The sequence below is a fragment of the Carassius gibelio genome, chromosome B3 (assembly GCF_023724105.1).
Source record: "Carassius gibelio isolate Cgi1373 ecotype wild population from Czech Republic chromosome B3, carGib1.2-hapl.c, whole genome shotgun sequence".
Classification (NCBI taxonomy): domain Eukaryota; kingdom Metazoa; phylum Chordata; class Actinopteri; order Cypriniformes; family Cyprinidae; genus Carassius; species Carassius gibelio.
Genome location: NC_068398.1, coordinates 18,517,557 through 18,541,522, shown reverse-complemented (window position 1 = coordinate 18,541,522; position 23,966 = coordinate 18,517,557). Strand labels below are relative to the sequence as shown.

The following is a 23,966-nucleotide window of genomic DNA, read 5'->3' as shown; positions in this document are numbered from 1 at the left end:
CTCTTTGAGCCACTCGAGCAGGGGTTACCTGCGGGATTATTGGCGTCTCCTGCGTTAATTCAAGTAATCCGGGGTACTGCATATGTGCCCATTGTGAACGTTGGGATTTCTGATGTCATGCTTTATCCCCGTAGCCCTTTAGGAACGTTGGATCAGGTGCTTGTGGTCAGCTTGCCCCCAGATGTGGCAGAGATTCGATCTGTTGCCGCCACTGTCCAGACTCCGGGTACCCAGGTGGTTCTCACTATGGAGGAACAGATTAATGTTCTAGAATTGCCAGGATTATCGGAGAAGGAGGTAAGTCAAGTGAGGGCGTTGCTTCATAGATACCAGTCGGTATTCTCAGCCCATGAGGGGGATTTGGGATGCACTGGTTTGTTGGCTCATGATATTCCCCTCGTGGACGATGTTCCAGTTCGGCAGCGTTATATGAGGTGGTTAAAGCACATATTAATCAATTGCTTGAGGCACGGGTGATTAGAGAGAGCTGTAGCCCCTACGCTTCACCGATAGTCCTGGTAAAGAAAAAGGACGGTACCCTACGCATGTGCGTAGATTACCGTCAATTAAATGCCAAAACCCGAAAAGATGCATTTCCCTTGCCTCGCATAGAGGAATCTTTAGATGCCTTGTCAGGGGCCTGCTGGTTCTCAACCATGGACTTGGCTAATGGATATAACCAAGTCCCGGTAGCTGAGGGGGATCGGCCGAAGACCGCCTTTTGTACCCCATTTGGCCTATTTGAGTACAATCGTATGCCGTTTGGGCTCTGCAATGCCCCCAGTACCTTCCAGCGACTAATGCAACGCTTGTTTGGAGACCAGCAGTGCCAGTCGTTATTACTATATCTTGATGACATTGTAGTGTTATCGTCATCAGTAGCACAACATTTGATGCGTCTAGAGGTGGTTTTGCATCATCTGGAGGTTGAAGGGTTAAAGGCTAGGTTAGGGAAGTGCTCCTTTTTCCAGAAGGAGGTGAAATATCTGGGTCATGTCATTTCGGCTGAGGGAGTGTCCACCGACCCCAGTAAAGTTGAGGCAGTGGCCCAGTGGCGAAGACCAGAGACAGTCAAGGACTTGCGTTCATTCCTGGGTTTCGCGAGTTATTATCGTCGCTTTGTGGAGGGCTTTGCTCAATTGGCTGCCCCTCTACATCGGTTAGTGGCAGAATTTGCAGGGTCTAAATCCAGGAAGCATACGGTCGAACGCTTTGGCATGGCATGGTCCGAGCAGTGCCAACAAAGTTTTGATGGTTTGAGAGGTAGGCTTACGACATCTCCAGTCCTGGCCTATGCTGATTTCTCGCGACCTTTTGTTCTAGAAGTAGACGCCAGCCATAGAGGACTGGGAGCGGTGCTCTCTCAGGAGCAGGGGGGCAAGGTACGACCCATCGCTTATGCGAGTCGTAGTCTACGGCCCACTGAGCGCAACATGTCAAATTATAGCTCCATGAAGCTGGAGTTTGTTGCGCTCAAGTGGGCCATGACAGAGAAATTCAGGGAATATTTGTTGGGACAGAAATGTGTAGTTTACACTGACAACAACCCCCTGAGTCACCTGAATTCTGCAAAGCTTGGTGCTACAGAGCAGCGGTGGGCCGCACAGCTTGCCTCATTTGACTTTGAGATAAAGTATAGGTCCGGCCGAAGTAATCGTAATGCTGACGCTCTATCGAGACAGGGTCCACCTGGCTGTCATGGGTTGGATCATGCACTTCCTGGGACTAGTGTACCAGAGGAGATGCTGTGTTCTGTGAGGCAGGGAGAAATAGGTCCCCACGTTCTTCAGGCAGCGATGTCCGCTCTACCGAGTTACTCTGCCAAGGAAATTAGAGTCCAGCAGCATGCTGACAGAGTCCTTGGTGAGGTATTAGAGTTTTGGGATGGTAAGATCTTTCCTAATGGGGAGGAGCGCCGAGGGCTCTCTAAGTCAGCACGGGTCTTACTCCGCCAGTGGAATAGGTTGGTAGATCGAGAAGGTGTAGTGTACCGCCGTGTTTTTCGTTCTGATGGAGGAGAAGAAATTCTTCAAATTCTTCTCCCTTCCCTGCGCAGTGAAGTGTTGACCCTGTTGCATCAGGAGCATGGACATCAAGGGATAGAGCGCACTCTCGAACTGGTGAGGCAGCGCTGCTATTGGCCAAGTATGGCAGCAGAAGTGGCCCAGTGGTGTCGAGATTGTGAGCGGTGCCAGGTTGCTAAAGATACACAACCAGCTGCTCGTAGTCATATGGGCCATCTGTTGGCATCTCGGCCCAATGAGATTCTAGCAATTGATTTCACTGTCTTGGAGGCATCTCGGACAGGGATAGAGAACGTTTTGGTGATGACAGATGTGTTTACTAAATATACATTGGCTGTCCCAACTCGAGACCAGCGTGCTGAAACCGTTGCTAGGGTGTTAGTAGGGGAATGGTTTTATAGGTTGGGAGTCCCTGGTCGAATCCATTCTGACCAGGGCCGTAACTTTGAGTCCATCCTGGTTCAGCAGTTATGTAGATTGTACAACGCCTTACCATCCGGCAGGTAATGGCCAATGCGAGCGATTTAATCGCACCTTGCATAATCTGTTGCGCACCCTTCCTCCCTCAAGGAAGAGGGATTGGGCGTCTTGTCTCCCGCAAGTGGTCTATTACTACAACACCACCCCCCACCAAACCACCGGTGAGTCCCCATATTTTCTTATGTTTGGGCAGGAGCCACGGCTTCCGGTGGATTTCCTGCTTGGAGGGGTCCAGGACGTCGTTCCTGGAGATGTGCATGAGTGGATTGTAGAACATCAAGCAAGGCTACAGGCTGCTTTTGAAGGGGCCAGTGCACGGTTAAAGCTTGCGGCAGATCATCGAAAGGTGAACCATGACCAGCATGTTCGAGATGTCCCATTGACGGTTGGCCAGATGGTGTATTTGAAGGAGTGTGGTAGACGAGGACGCCATAAAATCCAAGATGTGTGGAGTCCTGTAGTCTATTATGTGGTGAAAGCACCAGAGGATAACGGTGCCGTGTACTCTATTGCATCACGGGAAGAACCCGATCAGGTTAAACATGTCCATCGTTCCCTGTTGAAAGGACGGAGTCAGGTAGTAACTCAAGAGTCGAGTCCTAGTGAGGTGTCTTCAACCCTGTTAGAGACGGTGTATGAGGAGGTAGACGAGGTGGATTGCTGGCATGTGGTCCCAAGGGAGCATCAAGAAGCAGGTGTGCCAGCCTTAGAAGGTAATGCGTTGGTTGAGTCATCCACTACTGATACAATGCCATTAGTGGCCCCAAGCGAGCCTGATCCTGATCTGGTAGAAGTGGGGGGTGGTAGTTTGGTTTCCATCTTGCCAGGGGTCATACACCCCCCTGAGCCAGATAATGGTCAGGTGAGGCCAAGACGAACAACTGCAGGACAACACTCTAACCCTCATCACCTTCCTAGGGCATTAGGAGGTTCTGGGTCTGCTATTCGATCAACAGCCATTTCTAGTTCAGTTTCCGTCTTTAGACCCTGGAGTTGAGTCCAACGTCGGGGCGACGTTGCAAAAGGGTGGGGTAGATTGTGGCATAATGAGCTGAAAGCCCACACGCAGTTTACGTGACGTCATTAATTTGCGCTGGCATATAGGCTCCTTGCGTGTCTTTTGTGAACGCTCGCCTGTTTGCTTTATGCTGCACGCTGCTGTGACCATTTTCAGCATGTCCTCTGTGAACCCTCACCTGTTTGCTGCGCGCTGCTGTGACCATTTTTTAGCGCGTCCTCTGTGAACCTGCGTCCACCTGTTTGCTTCATGCTGCGCGCTGCGGTGAACACTTTCAGCGTGTCGTTTGGGGTCTCGCGTCTGCTTGCTGCACGCGGCTGTGACCGTTCCGGACGGACAACAATTTCCCATTTGCGTTTCATTACAATTGGCTTCATTCGGATGACTGTTGTGCGGGCATCTGTGGACTTCAGGTACGGGTATGACTGGTTTTAATTTATTGTTGTCTTATTAAAGTGTAGCGACTGGTTAGGTGGCAACTTTCCTGCATTTGTTTTGATTAGTTCGTGATTTGGTGGGAGAATGACGACTGTATTAAACTATTGAGGGAATGTCCTTTTGGGTGCCTGGCCTCGCAGCTACGGAGAACTACAGTTCGTGCAGTGTCACCGCTGTTTTGTTTATAGGCCATCTGATACTGCTGTAATACAATGTGTTGATACATACTGCTGTACATCTTTGCCTACACACACTTCCTAAGTGCATATTTTGCCCATATAATAAGACCTCAAATTATATTTTTTTTTTTTGTTGAAACCTCAAGCAACTCGTGGTTTTCTTTCTTTTGGGGTTTTCTTTATTTTGTATAACTTTTCATGTCTAAATTGTCATTTTTGGTATAATATCTGTGAATTTATTTATTTCATATATTGTTTATTCATTTGAAGTGTTGATTTATGTATACAACGTAATAACTGTTGTTTTGTTGATTTTTGTTAAGTTTATTTTTCAAGATTTGTTTAATGGCTTTTTTTGGATTTGATTGGGCCCATTAAGGTTGAACATCAAGACCTTTAGGTGGATGAGTATTTGTCATCCACCTGTTAGCTTGTATAACCTTTTTTTTTGTATTAATCTTTTTCTTTTCTGTGTGTGTGTGTGGTGTGGAGTGTGTGTTTGTTTTTTTAGGAGCTGCGGCCTTTTTGGCTTAGGAAATTGATCGTTTCCCTCCTATCTTTGGTGGTGGTGTCTACAACGTGTGCTGTGACCGATCATTTCACTGGGGCTCTTTGTGCTGTGAGAGTGAGTGTGCAGTGTGTGTGTGTGAGGGGAACGTACACATCTCTTGTGAGGCCGCAGCTTCCTTTTTGTGAACATTGCGTTTGTGGTTTGTCATTTGTCTGTGCATGGTTTTTATTATAAATTTATAATAAACTTTTGGTAATTTTGTATAAATACCTGTGTCTCCATGTTTTTCTGTCTTTAGTGGGGAACCTGTGCGCGGGTATATTATTCCCTGGGTGAAATTCCCAGGGTGGCGTAGTCTAAACTAAATTCTATAACATCTATTGTGTCCTTTGTCCCTGTGGTTGCCACATTAACATGATGGTTGCTGGTGTCTTTGGTGATGGAGAACTGTCCCTGTAGAGACTGAGCATAATATACAGACTTGAGCCAGTGTCTATAAATCCAATCCACTCCAGTGCTTTCCCTGGTTTCTGACGGATCCAGTGCATCCAGAAGCAGTGCAGGACAGAGTCACTGATTCTCCAGGCTTTTTCACCACAGAATCTGAGGAGGTCAAAGACTGACCACTAACAGCTGAAAAAGATAAAACAAATAATGTTAGATGATTAAGAAGAGTGGAACTATGATAATACTCAGAACAAATTTGAATTTCTCACATGAAATAATCATTAGTAGGAGTCCATACATTATGTCCAAAACAGTGATAGGTTACACTGCAGATGTTTTAGTCACTGGACACACGCACTTGAAAGTTCAGCTTTTAACAAAGCCTTTGAGAAGTCTGGGAGACACTGACCCTTCTCACAAAATTATTTGCATCTGAGCATTACTACAGTAGACAAAGAAAAAGTTCTTCACTTATATTTTAATGAGAAGAGTTATATTACTTCATCTGATTATTTTTGTTCAGGTATGTGTTAATGTATCTTTGTTACCTAGTGATATAATTATACAAAATATGAAACATGGACAAAACACATCTAACAGTATATAATGCACAAAACAGGATGTGTGCTCAGATGTGCACTCTCAAACCTGTGCACTCAAATCTTTATAACTGTCTTCTCTCCTGGAATGAATCTTTCCAGAAGCTCATCAACACCAGACTTCCATGACTGACTGGTGAAATAACACAGTACCTTTCTGTATATATATATATATATATAAAAACAGATACTGGTCAGTGTATTCTCATTATTTTATTATTTAGCATAATAGTTATAATAATTAAGTGCCTATTCTAAATAGGTAGGCATATTTATTAAATAATTTTATGTATATCAGCAAGTGAACAATTTGTGCCAAGCTTGAGAGAAGAATGTTTTGTTTAGGGCCGGCCCCTGGCATTGGTGACAGTTGGCTAGGGCGCAAAATAACTGGGGGGCGCTGCATAAAAAGGTTATTTTGTTTTTTGGTCGAAAGTGTGCACTCTTGTGACCATCCTGCACCAATATATTTAAGCAAAATAATATCTGACAGACTATACATGGGGATTGTTAGAAGGCCATGATGGTCAGAGGCTTGGATAGACAAATTACGCCGGGATGCCGAGGTCACACCTCTACTGTTTTCGAAAAAGACATATATATATATATACATACATATTGTGACGTGTGTCCCGAGCGCTCGTCAGCGTCGCCCTGGCAACACAGTGGAATCACCGGCACTAGCTCGTCACGGGCTGAGCGGCCGCACCTGCAGCTCGTTAAGCGGCGTCTACTTAAGCCGGGGAGGAAAACAGTATGGTGAGCAATGTCTCCCGACGCAGACACTAACTCTTTCCTCTTCTGTTATAGAGAGCAGCGTGTGACCGTCAGCCCCAACCAGGAGAGCACAGCACGGGATCCACCACTCAAGGCACAGAGAGCACGAGGGAGTTGGAGCACTACGGAGAGCACCGTCTTCACTCAGAGCACAAAGTTTTTCAATAAATCCACCCTTCGGGGATTTTCTATGTCTATCGGTTGTCGTGTAGTTCCTCACCTCGCCACACTGGTGGAGAATGCGGGCAGAAGAGTGAGGTGGACACCGACAACCGACCCCCGAGGAGATCGTTAAAGTCACCGTCACCCATTTTTTTTTTTTTTTATTGTTTTTTTCTTTTCCCTCTGCTCTGTTTCCACAGGCGGCCGCTCCTCCCCCGGCATGGAAGAGCTGCTTAAACACCTCACCGAGGTGAGCATCCGCCAGCAGCAAATAATGGAGCACATGGCCTCACGTCAAGGAGACGCCGAACGTGAGCTCGCCGCCCTCCACACCGCCGCCCACCGCACGCCGCTGCCTGACCCCCGGGTGGCGGAAGGAGAGGATCTACAACCGGCTCCCCACCCCACCCCCCATTTCGTCATCCAAAACGGCCTGCTTTACTGTGTCGCGCAGCGAAGGGGGGAGGAAAAGACGTTGCTGGTGGTACCGCGAAGCAAAATCCAGACGGTGTTGGAACTCGCCCATGCCCACCCGATGGCTGGCCACCTCGGCGCTCAAAACACCGCGCAACGGATCCGGGATCGCTTCCACTGGCCAGGACTGGAGGCGGATGTCAAGCGGTACTGCCAAGCTTGCCCGACGTGCCAACGGACATCGCCACATACTCCTCCCCCCAGCCCGCTGATCCCGCTGCCTATCATAGAGGTGCCCTTCGAGCGCATCGGGATGGACCTGGTGGGGCCGCTGCCGAAGTCCGCCCGGGGGCATGAACACATCCTAGTTATCGTGGATTATGCCACCCGCTACCCAGAGGCCATTCCCCTCCGCAAGGCCACCGCAAAGAACATCGCACAGGAGCTCTTCCTACTGAGTAGTCGGGTTGGCCTACCAGCGGAGATCTTGACCGACCAGGGCACCCCTTTCATGTCCCGGATCATGGCTGACCTCTGCAAGCTCCTCAAAGTCCGGCAGATCCGGACCAGCGTGTACCATCCACAAACTGATGGGCTCGTGGAACGTTTTAACAAGACCCTTAAGCAGATGCTGCGACGAGTCGTGGCCGAGGACCAACGCGACTGGGACCAAATGATCCCGTATGTGCTGTTCGGGATCCGGGAGGTGCCCCAGGCTTCCACCGGCTTCACGCCCTTCGAGCTCCTCTTCGGCCGCCAACCCCGAGGGCTTCTAGATGTCGCCCGGGAAGCCTGGGAGCAACAGCCTGCGGTATGTCGGACCACCCTCGAGCACATCAAGGCCATGAGAGAGCGGATCGATAGGGTCATGCCATTGGTCCGGGAGCACCTTTCCAAGGCCCAGCAAGACCAGCAGCGCCTCTTCAATCGGGCCGCCCAACCACGGGAGTTCCAGCCGGGAGACTACGTCATGGTTTTGGTCCCCACCTCCGCCTGTAAATTCCTGGCACGCTGGCAGGGCCCATACACGGTCACCGAACGGGCAGGACCCGTCACCTATAAAGTGCGCCAACCAGGTCGCCGAAAAGAGGAGCAGCTCTATCATATAAATCTATTGAAGCGCTGGGTGGGGACCGGACCCCAGCTCTCAGCCCTCGCCACCACCTCTCCCGTGGTTGTAGACATGGATCCCAATCTCTCCGCGGCCCAGAAGACGGAACTGCAGCACCTGGTCGGTCAGTTCTTGGATGTGTTCTCCCCCCTGCCAGGGCGGACGACCGTCATCCAGCACGAAGTCCGAACACCACCAGGAGTTATCGTCCGGCAGCGGCCCTATCGTGTCCCGGAGGCTCGGCGACACGCAATCGAGACAGAGGTACAGGAGATGTTGAAGTTGGGGGTAATTGAGCCCTCGCGGAGTCCCTGGTCCAGCCCCATCGTAATGGTCCCGAAGCCCGACGGCACCCTCCGGTTCTGCAACGACTTCCGCCGCCTAAATGAGGTCTCTGAATTCGATGGCTACCCCATGCCCCGGGTCGATGAGCTCCTGGATCGACTGGGAAGGGCCCGGTTCATATCGACTCTCGACCTCACCAAAGGTTATTGGCAAGTCCCTCTGTCTAAGGATGCCAAGCCCAAGACAGCCTTCTCAACCCCCAGTGGCCACTGGCAGTACCGGGTCCTTCCCTTCAGCCTGCACGGGGCCCCCGCCACCTTCCAGAGGCTCATGGATGTCCTGCTGAGGCCCCATATGGCCTACGCCGCGGCCTACATCGACGACGTGGTCATCCATTCCGAGACCTGGGGGGAGCATTTAGAGCGGCTCCGGAGGGTGCTGCTGGAACTCCGCCGGGCGGGGCTCACCGCCAACCCCCGGAAATGTCACCTGGCTCTCTCCGAAGCCAAGTACCTGGGCTTCTGCGTGGGTCGCGGCCTCATCCGCCCCCAGGAAAAGAAGGTGACAGCTATCCTCTCGGCACCGCGGCCCACTACCAAGACCCAGGTACGAGCCTTTTTGGGGTTGGCGGGATACTACCGTTGTTTTATCCCTAACTTCTCCTCCTTAGCCTCTTCCCTGACAGATCTGACCAGGAAGGGGCAACCCGAGAAGGTAGCCTGGAGTCCAGAAGCGGAAGAGGCATTCCAGCAGGTGAAGTCAGCCCTCACCACGGAGCCAGTCCTGCGAGCCCCCGATTTCAACTGCCCCTTCCTGGTGCAAACCGACGCCTCAGACACCGGGTTGGGAGCAGTTCTCTCCCAGGTCCAGGACGGCGAGGAACACCCGGTGATCTATATTAGCCGGAAGCTGACCCCGACCGAACAACGGTATGCCGCCGTGGAGAAGGAAGCATTGGCTGTCAAGTGGGCAGTCCTGGAGCTTCGCTATTACCTCCTCGGCCGCCGGTTCACCCTGCTGACAGATCATGCGCCACTGCAGTGGATGGCCCGCGCAAAGGACACCAATCCCAGGGTGACCCGGTGGTTCCTTGCGCTCCAGGACTTCCACTTCACCGTACAACACCGGGCGGGGACAGCCAACGCCAACGCGGATGGCCTCTCCAGGATAGGGGCAGCTTTCACAGGTCTGTCAGGCTCCACTCCCCACCCTCCCCATATCTCCCCATTGTTACGCTTAGGGGGGGGGGAGTGTGACGTGTGTCCCGAGCGCTCGTCAGCGTCGCCCTGGCAACACAGTGGAATCACCGGCACTAGCTCGTCACGGGCTGAGCGGCCGCACCTGCAGCTCGTTAAGCGGCGTCTACTTAAGCCGGGGAGGAAAACAGTATGGTGAGCAATGTCTCCCGACGCAGACACTAACTCTTTCCTCCTCTGTTATAGAGAGCAGCGTGTGACCGTCAGCCCCAACCAGGAGAGCACAGCACGGGATCCACCACTCAAGGCACAGAGAGCACGAGGGAGTTGGAGCACTACGGAGAGCACCGTCTTCACTCAGAGCACAACGTTTTTCAATAAATCCACCCTTCGGGGATTTTCTCTGTCTATCGGTTGTCGTGTAGTTCCTCACCTCGCCACAATATATATATATATATATATATATATATATATATAAGGATCCAGTGTTTGTAGCTGGATCTTTATAATCTGCCATGGAGACTCTGAACTGTTGTATAAAATCAATATCACATTTGCACTTGTGCTATTCAGGACAAAAACAGCACTTGTGTGATATTGCTTAATTGAAATCTTGAATTTTAGGTGAAGCATTCTATACATTCTACACACAAGCAGAGGTTTAGCATGAGCATTGGGCCCCTTGTTAAGAAGGTGCTGATGGTTTTTGCAGGTGGTTAACTGACCTTTTTATAGTTCTTTTCCCTGTTTCCATTTTGGTTTCCTCAAAAATTACCTGTATTACAGTGTATGATGTAGCTGTCCATCAGTGTAAACAATGTGCAAAGTAATTAAACCAAAAAGTACACGATTTATAAAGTTATTGGCTTCTAAAGTAAGGAGTCGACTCTGAATCAATGAAACGAGTCGTTATAGATTTCAAATCTTTTGCCCATCTCTATGTACGTTACTAGGAACACTTTGCATAACAATCTCCGCCTACCGTGTTGAGAGAAACAAAACTCTGACCTGCCCCACCCCCCACACAGACGCTCTGGTTGGTGTGATAGCATCATGTCGAGGAGACAGTGTGTTTTTAATTGTAAAGGCAAAGTAAAGTTTGTTTTATTTTCACTGCCAAAGAAAGAAGATCAGAACAACCAATGGCTAAAATTCATTTTTACCACAATACCAGAGCAGTACAACAAATCCCTTTTGTTGTGTTCACAACATTTCACTGATGACTGCTTTTCTAATCTCGGTGAGTTCAAGGCGGGATTTTCAAAGCGTTTGGCCATAAAAGAGGGTTTATTACCAACTTTATTTGGACCAACAAGCATCTCCGAATCACAACGCGAAGTATGATTATGAAGTTATGTGTTTGTTTTCTCCCGAGCGTCTTATCAGTATGTGTGCTGTCTGCAGCCTGTCTGCGCTGATCGTCATGTACAAACACGTCATTAAAATGAAGTGTAACTCCATGAATACTCAACGAAGAGACATGAGAGATATATCTATAGAAAGCTTGACATGTCTACTTTAAAACTAAACAAGTGCTGCTGACAAATATTCTGTGATAAAGTAATCCATATGGAAACAACGCGATATCTGTTTTTCACGTCTCCCTTCACTATATCTAATGTGACCACGACCCCGCGCTGAACGCGCTATTCAGATTCAAACTGAAGCGCGCGGCTTGAATACGCCCACACAGAAGAAAAAGCAGCGAGACTGTTCAAGTGTTTTATTTTACTGTTTGCTTCGCGGTGAGAGGAATAAGACATAATTCACCCCCAAAAAATGCTAATGCATTGTTTACCGTGAAGTTGTGTGCGGAACAACCAATCAAAACTATGTCAGTTGACCAATCAGAACACAGTATGCTACTGAAAGGTGGGGTTTAAGGAAACTGAATCTTTTGAACAGCTTCGTGCTAACCGTTTGGGGATCTCTGAGAATTGAGGTAATTTTAAAATGATATTTTGACAAACTGACAATGTTTTTTAACCTTGGATGGATTTAAACCTAATGTACAGGACTTATAAACAGTGATAGGAAGCTTAGAATTTTCATCTTACTGGCTCTTTAATACTTGCAATGAATTATAACCAGGTATATTTAACTTTTGAGCTAATTTACTACATATATATATATATATATATATATATATATATATATATATATATATATATATATATATATATATATATTTATTTATTTATTTATTTATTTATTTATTTAAAATCTGATTTGTTAATTTTTTTGAACTTCAGGGCCACCTTATTTCTGAGACTGTCCAGTTACCCACACTTGTCTCAACCACTTGAGAGCATGTGCACACAACAGGAAGTAAGTGTTCAAGACTGTCCCAGGCATTTAAAACAACAGAGCACAGTGCATTTAATACACATATAATCCACACATTTGAATACCTTTCTGGAGTACAGTATGTATTTTGTACAACATTTAAAACTGTTTTTTTTTTTTATCATTTAATTAAAAGCACCACATTAAATTGTCATTAAATTGTGTATCTGTTATTGGGACTAGTTAACAGATATTTATAAGTTTATTTTAAAATGCAAAGTACTGAAAATCAAAACAGAGCTCTGATTATACACTATTAGCAGAGACAATTTATAAGAGACATGCCACTTCCTCAATTCTCAATACAATTATATAAGGACAACCCGTAATGGCAAAGATGGCAGTTGTATGCACATATCCCGCCCCTCCCGCTCGAAAGCCAATCATCTGCTTTTAACAGTCAAGCCGGGAAACATTTAAGCCTATCCTCTGGTTCCACTGACGTATGCCCACAGTTGAGGAACCCTTGTGCATGCTTAGTAAAAGTATAACCTGTGGGGAAACAGGCGTTTTAAACTTTATTTTGGGGCAAATTCATAAAACATTTTCAGCAATTTTTATCATATTTTACTTGCAGTTCTGACTCTCTGCCCATTCATTTAGATAGGAGCCTGGTCTTGTTAGTCTGAAATAGCTGCTCGGGGGTGTTGCCAAGATGGGGACTTTGCTAAAAACACAAAGGACTTTGCTATAAGTGTGTCCCATCGGGTAATGGAAAGATCTACACACACTTGTGGTCTTCATGCCCACCTAGGCCAATCACAGGAAATATGTCATGTAAGAAGACAAGTGCTCAAGTGCAAGTGTGGGAATTTGGACAAACCCTCAGTGTTTGTTTTACTCCTATCCTGCACCTGGTTAACAGTCAATCCACACTAAAACACACAGTGCAGGCTTCAGCACTTCCTCTTTTCAAGTTTAACTCATTCGCACCAATAGAGGACAGAACATGTAAGTTCATTGCTTATCTATGCAAAAGTCAATTTTCTATTTTACATACATGTTCTGATTATTTGTGCAAAATAAGTGATGCGTGTTTACAGAATGTGTGATTATAAATATATAGGTTTCATTATGTTGTTGTAAGTTTATTAAGTTTTTAATCTGTGGTAGTATTTTGTGACCGTTTCAACTGGAATAATCTGGTGTGCTTATATTAAAGTTAGTTTATAGAGGACAGACTGACAACGTTTGGCATGGTATTTTTCGATTCATGTTTGTCTTATTTGTGTTTTCCTATTTGTTAATTTTACATATTTATTCTATCATTTATTTCACCTAAAGATAGGAATACCCTGATTTAATCAAACACATTAATTAAACTGTCAGTTTAACAATATGAAAACTTGTAAACTTGAGTTTTTGACTCATCTCTTGGTAACGTAAATTAACCACATAATGAATTACTAAAACAGACATACAGTATACTGAAATGAGGTTATAGACATTTTTTGAGATCATTATACAGCTGGCTGTATTTTTATACAACACCACAAGCTCTTGTCTTACAGTGTCTCTTGCACAGTAGTAAACAGCAGTGTCTTCAGTTTTCAGACTGCTCATCTGAAGGTACAGCTGATTCTTGTTGTCATCTCTTGAGATGGTAAATCGTCCCTTAACCTTGTCAGAGTAATAGATATAGCTATTGCCATCAGATAATGTTGCTACCCACTCTGGTCCTTTCCCAGAAGCCTGTCTGATCCAAGCCATCCAGGAGCCACCAAAGTTAAAACCAGAAGCAGTACAGGTCAGTTTATGAGACTCTCCTGGTTTAATGACTACAGCTTCAGATTCCACCAGTGTCTGGCTCCTGCAATCTGAAAATTGAGAAAACAGCAGAATTTAGAATCATTATCGTATATTAGCGTGCAAATTAAAGTCTGCATTGGCAAATTGCATAGTTTTTTTTTTTTTTTTGCAGTACCATGTAATGAAGAGATCATTAGCACAACAAAGAAAATCGTCCTTTGCTTCATCATTAACCTGTTGTCACAAGAAGTTGTGAAAGAATTGCTGCAGACCAGGAAGAGTGGAGGTATATGTGTGTTTCTGAACAGATTGTGATGAGAAACACTTTGCATACTTGGGATGCCATCTAGTGGCTGAAATATAAAGAGAGAGGTGAACCACCTGAACTCTCTAAATCTCAGAGCTCTCATTGACTCTAGCAGCCACATCAATGCTTCAGTTGCCAGTCTAAAACTGAACACTGTTGTTACTGAAAGCTACTATAGTCAGGTTGATACATTCATTATTTTTTTCTGGAATAAAACCAACCTATTTAGAAGTTAGCACACTTTAATCCATTTCTATATTTCATTGTATAGTTCTAATTCATTAATTTGTTCATGCTTCTATTCAATCAAAGCAGCAGAATTCAGTTTAATCAGACATTTACAGTTTTAAAATGATTTCACATACAGTATGTCCTTGCAGTAAATGTTTTGCAATTTAAAGTAGTTTGATTATTTGTTATATTACGAATATAATGCTCCATATTTCTCCTTCATTAAATCATCAGTAAGTGCATTGTATTCTGATAGTCTTTATTTAAATTACAGGAGTCAACATTTGAAGTGGATCAAAAAAGTTAATCAAAGTTGTTCTAAGACAAGAACAGGTATTGATCAAAATTCATGTATAACTTTGATGAAAGGTTCTGATCCACTTCAAATTTTGACTACCATAGTTGACATATGTTTTTAAAACACGTTAAAATATAATTTAGCTAATAGTAATATTTAATTGTGTGGGAAAGTGGCCAGTAAAGCTGACAGAGAATCAATAAAGAGAGCAACTCTTTAATTCCCCAGATGTATGAATTTTCAAGTCACGCCTGACTGACTTCACAAACACCAGGCATGCAGGTTTTTGATGAACACTGCAGTCTTTTGCTTAACTGTGACTCTCGTGCACAATAGTAAACGGCTGTGTCTTCAGTTTTCAGACTTTTTATCTCCAAGTACAATGTGTTTTTGCTGGTGTCTTTTGTGATGGAGAACTGTCCCTGTAGAGACTGAGCAAAAATAGTGCCAGTGCCACTGTCAATACGCCCAATCCACTCCAGACCTTTCCCTGGTTTCTGACGGATCCAGTGCAAATAGCTAAGGGAGAGTCCAGAAACCACACAAGACAGTGTGACTGATTCCCCGGGTTTCTTTACCTCAGAGCCAGAGGAGGTCAGTGACTGTCCATGTGCACCTGGAACAGAGACAGAATGTTTGTGTAATTACAATTCTGGGTGAAATGTTCACATTCAAAACCTTTTAATAATATATTTTTAATGGTAAACAGATTTCAACTTACATGAAACTAGTACGAGCAGAAAAAAATAAATCAGATTCATCTTCAAAGCAATAAAATTCCATGCAAAAATTATGCTACTGGTGTTTGATGAAGCTTTTAAAAATCGAAGTGTTCATCAGAGAGAACTGACTCTACTTGTATATTTCAGACTTGATTTGAATAAGGGTGGGACTCAATCTGCTGCACTTCCCTCAGGGTCCCAGTGTTAATCACAATTCACCATATCACTTTATGCTATCATAAGTGTGTTGTTTATATGTTATTATTTTATTGGTGCTGAAGACATTTCAGGCTATATATTCTTTAATACATGAAGCACAAACCTGATTGATAACCTCTACATTTTATTATTATTATTATTATTATTATTATTATTATTATTATCATTTTGTGTTTGACACAGTAAAACATAACTCTTGACACAGTAATACATAACTGTGTCATCAGTCTGCAATTATTTCCCTGTAGAGTTACACGCTGCTGGTGGTATTCTTTGTGATACTAAACTTGCTTTCCAAAGAATATCTGAGTAATGGTGGCACCTCTCCAGATGTAATTTATAAATTCCAGTGTTTTTCCTATGCATTGTCAAGTCCAACCTGTTGCATAGCTATTGTCTGTAAGGGAGTATCCAGACACCTTACAAGAGAGAATCGGTAGTGCTCCAGGCTTCATAATGAGCTAAATCTAGAGCTAATCTAAAAAAGGTAATGGAGATTGTGGCATTTATTATATTTTTGCAATGAGTGCCTTTAGTTTATTCACAGGATAATGTTTCCATATCAAAAGTACAAAAACTGTAGAGAACATGTCACAGTGTCTGGGTTGTGTTCCCTGGGTAACCACTAGATGTCCTCTTTCCCCACAATCTCTGTCTAATCATTGCACTCAGCAGTCACTGGTCATTAATCATTGCACTCAGCCAATTCCCCATTAGCATTGTAATTTCCCTGTGTATTTATACCCTCTCTGTTTTAGTATGTGTCACGGAGTCCTTGTAGTTTTCACGACTATTCTAGTCTTGTTCTTGCCCGTTTGTTTAGTGTTTGTTCATGTTTGATTTGTTACTTTGGTTTTGACCCCTGCCTGGACTGATTACGATTTGGATTACCCCAATAAAAGCTTACCTGCATTTGGATCTCACTCCCCCTGTGTTTTCTGGATCACGATCGTGACAGAACATGATTACTGAAGTTTTGAGCTGAAATATTAAACACCCTGTGAAACACAGAGATAATAAAATATATTATGCTAGCGTAAGAGTGAGGTGGAGTTGAATTTGCATGCTGAGTATGGTATGAAATAAAAAACAAGCGTAAAAAAAAATAAGATGATACTGTCACGTATGGTGATACAAGAAGCACGGGAGAGATCCAAATGCAGGTAAAGACTCAGACAGACTGGGTATTTATACACAGAAGTATAATGGGGGAACAGGAGACATGTGAGGGAACAATCAATTAACTAAAACAAGGAGGAAGGTGACCAAATAAGGGAACAGGAAGTGATAAGATGACAGACACTGTGGGAACGGAGGACACCTAGTGGACACCCAGGGAACACGACCCAGACACTGTGACAGAACCCCCCCCCCTCTACGGAGCGGCTTCCAGACGCTACACGATAGACAACACAGAGACCAGGAGGGAGGCGGACAGGCGGAGGCTCAGGGGGAAGGATGGAGGGCCAGACTAACAGAGAGGGAACAGAGACAGTAACATGAAGCCCGCCCAGGGCGGAGCAGAAGACCACCATATCCGTGTGGTCAGAGCGGAAGCCCCCCAGGGCAGAGCAGAAGACCACCACGTCCTCGTGGTCGACGTCGGAGTCCCCCAGGGCGGAGCAGATGACCACCACGCCCCTGTGGTCGATACCGGAGTCCAACAGGGCGGAGCAGAAGACAAGCACGCCCCTGTGGTTGAGGCCGGAGTCCCCCAGGGTGGAGCAGCAGACCACCCAGTGACTTGACTTGACTCTGGAAGTTCAACGGTGACTAGCCCTGACTCTGGAAGGTCATCGGTGACTGGCCCTGACTCTGGAGGGTCCACAAACACCTGATTTGACTCAGGAGGGTCCACAAACACCTGACTCAACTCTGGAGGGTCCGCTGGCACTTGACTCGACTCTGGAGGGTCCGCTGGCACCTGACTCGACTCTGGAGGGTCCACTGGAACCTGACTCGACTCTGGAAGGTCAACAGGAACTAGCCCTGACTCTGAATGGTCAACGGTAACTAACCCTGACTCTGGAAGGTCGACGGTGGCTAACCCTGACTCGGGAGGGTCCATAAACACCTGACTTGACTCAAGAGGGTCAACCGGGAACTGATTCAACTCTGGAAAGTCAATGGGCACCTGACTTGACTTTGGACTGCTTGTAGAGACATGAGACGCCTCGGCTTCGGGCACCACCTCTGGATCGGCCTCGGGCACCACCTAGGTAACGGCCACGGGAGCGGCCTCTGGCACCGCCTCGGCCTCCGGAACAAAATCGGGCACCGCCTCGGCCTCCGGAATAGCATCAGGCACCGCCTCGGCATCGGGCACCGCCTCGGCCTCCGGAACAGCATCGGGCACCGCCTCGGCCTCCGGAACAGCATCGGGCACCGCCTCGGCCTCCGGAATAGCATCAGGCACCGCCTCGGCATCGGGCACCGCCTCGGCATCGGGCACCGCCTCGGCCTCCGGAACAGCATCGGGCACCGCCTCGGCCTCCGGAACAGCATCGGGCACCGCCTCAGCATCGGGCACCGCCCCGGCCTCCGGAACAGCATCGGGCACCGCCCCGGCCTCCGGAACAGCACTGGTCACCGCCTCGGGGACGGCACCGGGCTTTGAGGAATGGTAGACGCCTGTCTCCTCCTCCTCCACCCTCTATGATGGCGAGTCGGTGGCACCTTGACGAAAGACTCAGGCGTTGAGTCAGCAATCTTGTCTGGCAACACAGGTGTAGATTCCCTGGTGAGACGGTGGCTCTGGTCCCTCCCACGTAAGCCCTGAGTCGAAGGGGGGACATGGTGGAGAGCGATGCTGAGCTTCCTCTCACCCACCTCCTCCTCGTCGACCTCCCCAGGTCATGCGAAATACGACCAGGCGGGTTCCCTCAAAGCGATCGCTTCTCTCCCGCTCGGTGGCTGGCCGACATACCACTGGATCTCTGCATGACGGAGTCCTTCAGTCACGTACGGTGATACAAGAAGCACGGGAGAGATCCAAATGCAGGTAAACAGGTTTATTGAGGGGCAATCCAAAGAGTAAACAGTCCAGGCAGGGTCAAAACCAGAAAATCCAAAAACATAAAAACAAACAGGGTGGTGTTAGCGCAGTGGATAAGACACACGTCTGTGGTGTGGGAGACCCGGGTTCGAATCCACTGTGAGACACCAATGTGTCCCTGAGCAAGACACTTAACCCCTAGTTGCTCCAGAGGCGTGCGACCTCTGACATATATAGCAATTGTAAGTCGCTTTGGATAAAAGCGTCAGCTAAATGAATAAATGTAAATGTAAATGTAAATGTAAACAAAAACACATGGGAAGAGCAGACTCTGGAAAGTATCATACATACGACAAGGACTCCGTGACAAAGACTCAGACAGACCGGGTATTTATACACAGAAGGATAATGGGGAAACAGGAGACAGGTGGGGGAACAATCAATCAACTAAAACAAGGAGGAAGGTGACCAAATAAGGGAACAGGAAGTGATAAGATGACAGACACTGTGGGAACGGAGGACACCTAGTGGACACCCAGGGAACACGACCCAGACACTGTGACAGATACCACAAAAAATGATTTAGTGACTATCTAGTTTGACCTATGACCAGACTGTGGTCGGTGCTATAGTATATAGTTTATTTAAAAAAATATCCACTTTTCACACTTTTTTCAGTTTGAGCTTTATGTCTGTGTTTTGGAAAGGCTTGAACATTTTTGTGTTTTGTACCTGTTTACATCACATCATTGTGAAGGCGTATAAACTGCCACCAGGCCAGCAATGATCTTATGTGTGAACAGTTTTTGCTGAGCCTTGTAGTCTTATTGTGACTGTGGTGCACAGTCATGAAGCTTTTCACCTCTAAATACAGTAGTTTTTTCTGGCGTCTGTGGTGATGAAGAGCTGGCCCTGTAGAGACTGAGCATAATATACAGTTCAGATATACACCCAGGCATGTTTTGGCCATAGGGACTTTCCCCAGTCAAGTAATGGGCCGTTTGGAAGATTTCCCCCTGCCCTATATAAAGCACTGTTTTTAAAATGCAGCACATCTGTAAATATGTATGTGTGATGCAAAGGTGCTACATGATTAAACAGTGCATCTGCCAGCTGTGAACTTCTGCAGCTCTGATAAATTGTGCAAGTCACTTGATCCATTCAGATTTGACTCAGAATATTGGGTTGCACGTTATTTTACAGTACGTGTACTAACATGTACTTATAGTGTACTTACAGTGTATTTATCTAAGAAGGTTCTGGTAACACAAGGTAACTACATGGGTTAGGGTTAGATTTAGTGGTAGGTTCAGGGTTAGTACCTAGTTATTACATAGTTATTGTAATTACTATTATAAGTACATAGTATGTACATGAGGAACAGGACTGTAAAATAAAGTGCTACCGAATATTGTTATGCAAAAGTGTTGCAGTTATTACTTATTAAATACTAGGAAATATAAATCACTTTCATAGACGTTGTTTTCATAACTTCTAATTTGGTTACATATATATTTTTTCATAATAAATTGTATAGTATATTTATTTTATAAACTAAAACAAGGAGCATGTTTTAATGTGATTATGATCTTACTAATAGTTTAACATTTGAATAATTCTAATGAATTTTAGCTGAGTAAAATGATAATTAAATTAGTGTCTTATAAATTACGTCTTACTCCTTATGGTACTGTCATTCCAAACCTGTATGACTTATTTCTTTGGAATATAACAGATCATTTGATAATTATTTTTATTTATTTATCTATTTATTCAAATAGCTGCCCACTGCTCCGGGTGTGTGTTCACGGTGTGTGTATGTTCACTGTTGTGAGTGTGCACTTTTGATGGGTTAAATGCACAGAATGAATTCTGAGTATGGTTTACAATACTTGGCTGAATGTAACATCACTTTCACTCTCACTTTTTATTTATTATGTTTTAAAGCCAGTGGTTTGGTTACCAGCATTCTTTTAAATTTCTTTCACTGAAGAGAGAAAGTCACATGGGTTGAGAACAACATTATGTGTGTAAACAATGACAATTTAACAGCAGAAATGTACTTTGTTATTCTAGCTAAAATGCTTTAAGGTCAAGTGGATTGCGAGTGCAAGTGACAAAAATGCTGTATTAAGCAGGTTAACTATTTGCAAGACATTCAATAATATATATCATTATTTTTTATTTATTTATTAAATTCAGCAAACCCCAGGAAAAACATTCAGGGCCAAATTGTAGCCCCAGTCCAGCCCTGTATACACCCAATCAACTCCAGAGCTTTCCCTGGTTTCTGTTGTATCCAGTGTACACTGTAAAAAAAAATTGCCGTTAAATAACAGTAATTTTCTGGCAGCAGGGGCGCCAGTAAAGTACTGTTAATTTACAGCTCTTAACCATTAATTTACCACTCTTATTTTTTAACAGTATTTTACCGTAAATTCTACCATGGAAATTAACTCCACTCCCACTGCTTCAAACAGTTCGAGTTTTTAAAACTAGCATTCCTACGATGTTAGCACTATGAACTTATTTCATTTGAGTCCACTGAGAAGGAATATTTCTTAATATAACGATGCAAACACTTAATGTGCAGTAATAAAGTAACTAAATACATGACTTTTACTCAAATCACTGCAGCTCATTGTCAGCTATACCACACATGTATATGCTGAAGTACTTAACGCAGAGATCATCACTGTATCAGCGACTCCACATTTACTGCCTTTATATAAAGCAGCAGAAAATCAGAAATTGTGGCTCATCATTGACTGAAGCACAGGCTCTACTCTCCAGCACAATGGTGAACAACAAAACTACATTAAACTAAACGATTTCTCTTGTGCAAACACACATTAATACAGTCAAGTTCAGTATTTACTCTCATTATCAGTGTATGACTTTGCCTAGTTTTTTTTCTATGGATGTTCACAAATATTTTAGTTAAATTAATTTTTTTTCATTTGGTAAATCTGACGTTTACATTTTACAGTATATTACTGTTTTTCCTTGACTTAACGGCAACAAACTGTAGAAAAACACTTTTTTTGCTGGCAACCATTAATTTACGGCAAGAAACAGTTGAAAAACAGTTTTTTACTGGCAGCAGGGGCGCCAGTAAATAACTGTTTTTCTACAGTTTGTTTCCTGTAAATTAATTACAGTTTATTACTGTTAAATTATGTTTCATGCTGTTTTTTCTTCATCTTAAATCTTTAACCCTTTAAACCCCACAAGAAAATCCTCAGTTTTAAATGAACACTTATAATGTGTGCACACTACAGAGTGTTAGAGTAACACCGAATCAGTGAAGTTAATAAGATAATTATGTGATTAATTGATGATTGAGCATTAGTGTAGTGATAAACACCTGCAGAATCACTGAAGGAAAGAGAAACACAAGATCTACAAATGACTTCAGCCACAGCCTTAGATGAAATCAACTGAATAAAAGAATACATCAAATCTCTCAAGATCTGATTAAACAACTATTAAAACAGCTTCACCAGATTCACATTACTAACCAGACTGACTTTATTTCTGTCAGATGTCTACAGAAGAACTTATGGAGAGTTAAATAGGTTTAGATGTTTTTTTCACTACCATGATGGAGATCAGTGTTTACTTTAGTTGGGCTCTTGAACATGACTTTTCAACAACTAAGGTTTTTTTTAACATGCTGTAACAATGCGTCTTTGGAACTTGTTATAGCAAAACAAAAGTACACAGAAGAAAAAAAAAATCTGATATTTTGTTTATATATTGACAAGAACAAACACTATTATTTCTGATCTAATCCCGTGTCTCTTCTCTTATTGAATATTGATATTACAGCATAAGAATGAACACTTCTGAGCCATAAGTTATAAAAGACTGTTAAGAAAATTTCACTCATAATAAAAAAAAAACCTTTGCTGAAATTTAGACAGAAACATCAAGAATCAGCGTATGAATCACAACAATGGTGACAATCCACAAAATAAATGAACAGATCAGCTCTGACCATCACAACACATGCTACTAAAACTTAAAACAAATGCAAAATTATAATCACATAAGAATTCAAGAAAATAAGTGAACAATTCAGGGGCATAATTTATTCATGCCGCAATGCATGCTGGGAGTCATGGATGAGTTTTATCCTGTGCTGGTACCCAGCATGCATTGCATCATAAACCTTTTGATTGTCACCATTGTTGAGATTAATATGCTGATTGTTGATGTCTCTCTTTCAGTGTTGTGAGGACTGCTGCCCGAAATATTTAAAGCTCAAAATTTCATTAAATCCATATCCAGATAATCACATAACCGTTCAATCTTATAAAATTGAAGAAACAAACAAAAGAAAAGTGTTATTCACTCATATATTTCAACACCAAATTATGAATTGACTATTATAGCAACAAGTCAGTCTAGTAGATCATGCTTGACAGAAACCGTCATAGTCACTTGACCATGAAGATTAATATTGCTGTAACAGATGTATCATAAAGATACAAATATAACAATGAAACAAAAGTTGAAGTACAAAAGTCAATGGTCAGGAGCCCAACTAAAGCAAACACTGATCTCCACAATGGTGACGTCAGACGAAACAGTAACATTATCATCTAAATCTCTGTAATTCTCAATAAGATTTTTTGATCTCTGTTCTCTGATCTGATAGAAATAAAGTCAGTCCGGTTAGTAATGAGTGAAGTTGATAAAGCTGTTTGTTGATTGTTGAAATCTTCAGTTGATTTCATCTAAAGCTGTGGCTGAAGTCAGTTGTATTTCTTGTGTTTGTCTTGTTTCTTTTTTCTTCAGTGATTCTACTCGTTAACAGCAGCTGTTGATCATTGTCTGAATTCACTAATTAGTTTTCATTCTCTCTGTTAGGTGGACTATATTAGTAAACTCATGTGGAATAGTGAATGAGGGTGTAGGGTGTGATTTGAAACACAGCCGCTGAGTGTCGACTTTGAACGTTGTTAATTTACGATATATAGCAGCAGGCTACTTCTCGAAAACGATGAATATTACCCAGAATGCACTGTTTTACTGAAAAACAGTATGTTACTGTCGAAATTTGGCCGTTTTTTTACAGCGATTTTTAACAGTGTATGCTGTAATATGTAATATGTCATTGATAGACCAGATATTTTACAGGAGATCTTCATTAAGGTATTTTTTATCAAAACAGGTGACTGTTCCAACCAGATTTCATCACTGCTGATACCTGTGGAATAAAAGACAAGAATAAATGAATACATTAATCAAAGTGCTATCTAGAATACACAAAATGTCAAAACAACCACCATCATCATCATAAGGATGAAATGCCAAAAGCTCAATGACCCCATTGTCAACATGTAAGATGTTACTCAGATGCTTCTGCTAAAAGTAAAGACGTGAAAATAAAAATGATGTCTGGAATTGTTCATTAGAGCCATGTTTTCTTCTTTTCATGTGTTTTAATTAC

At 44.0% G+C, this 23,966-nt stretch overlaps 2 gene segments (V, D, J or C); both read right to left on the bottom strand.

Annotated features, from left to right (window-relative positions):
* LOC127952942 (Ig mu chain C region membrane-bound form-like) overlaps positions 1–23,966 on the bottom strand; it is a 371,759-nt gene that overhangs the window by 307,444 nt on the left and 40,349 nt on the right.
* Positions 14,803–15,426, bottom strand: LOC127952951 (immunoglobulin heavy variable 1-46-like). The segment is given in 2 exon segments: positions 14,803–15,188; positions 15,294–15,426. Coding segments are annotated over 2 exon segments (411 nt in total).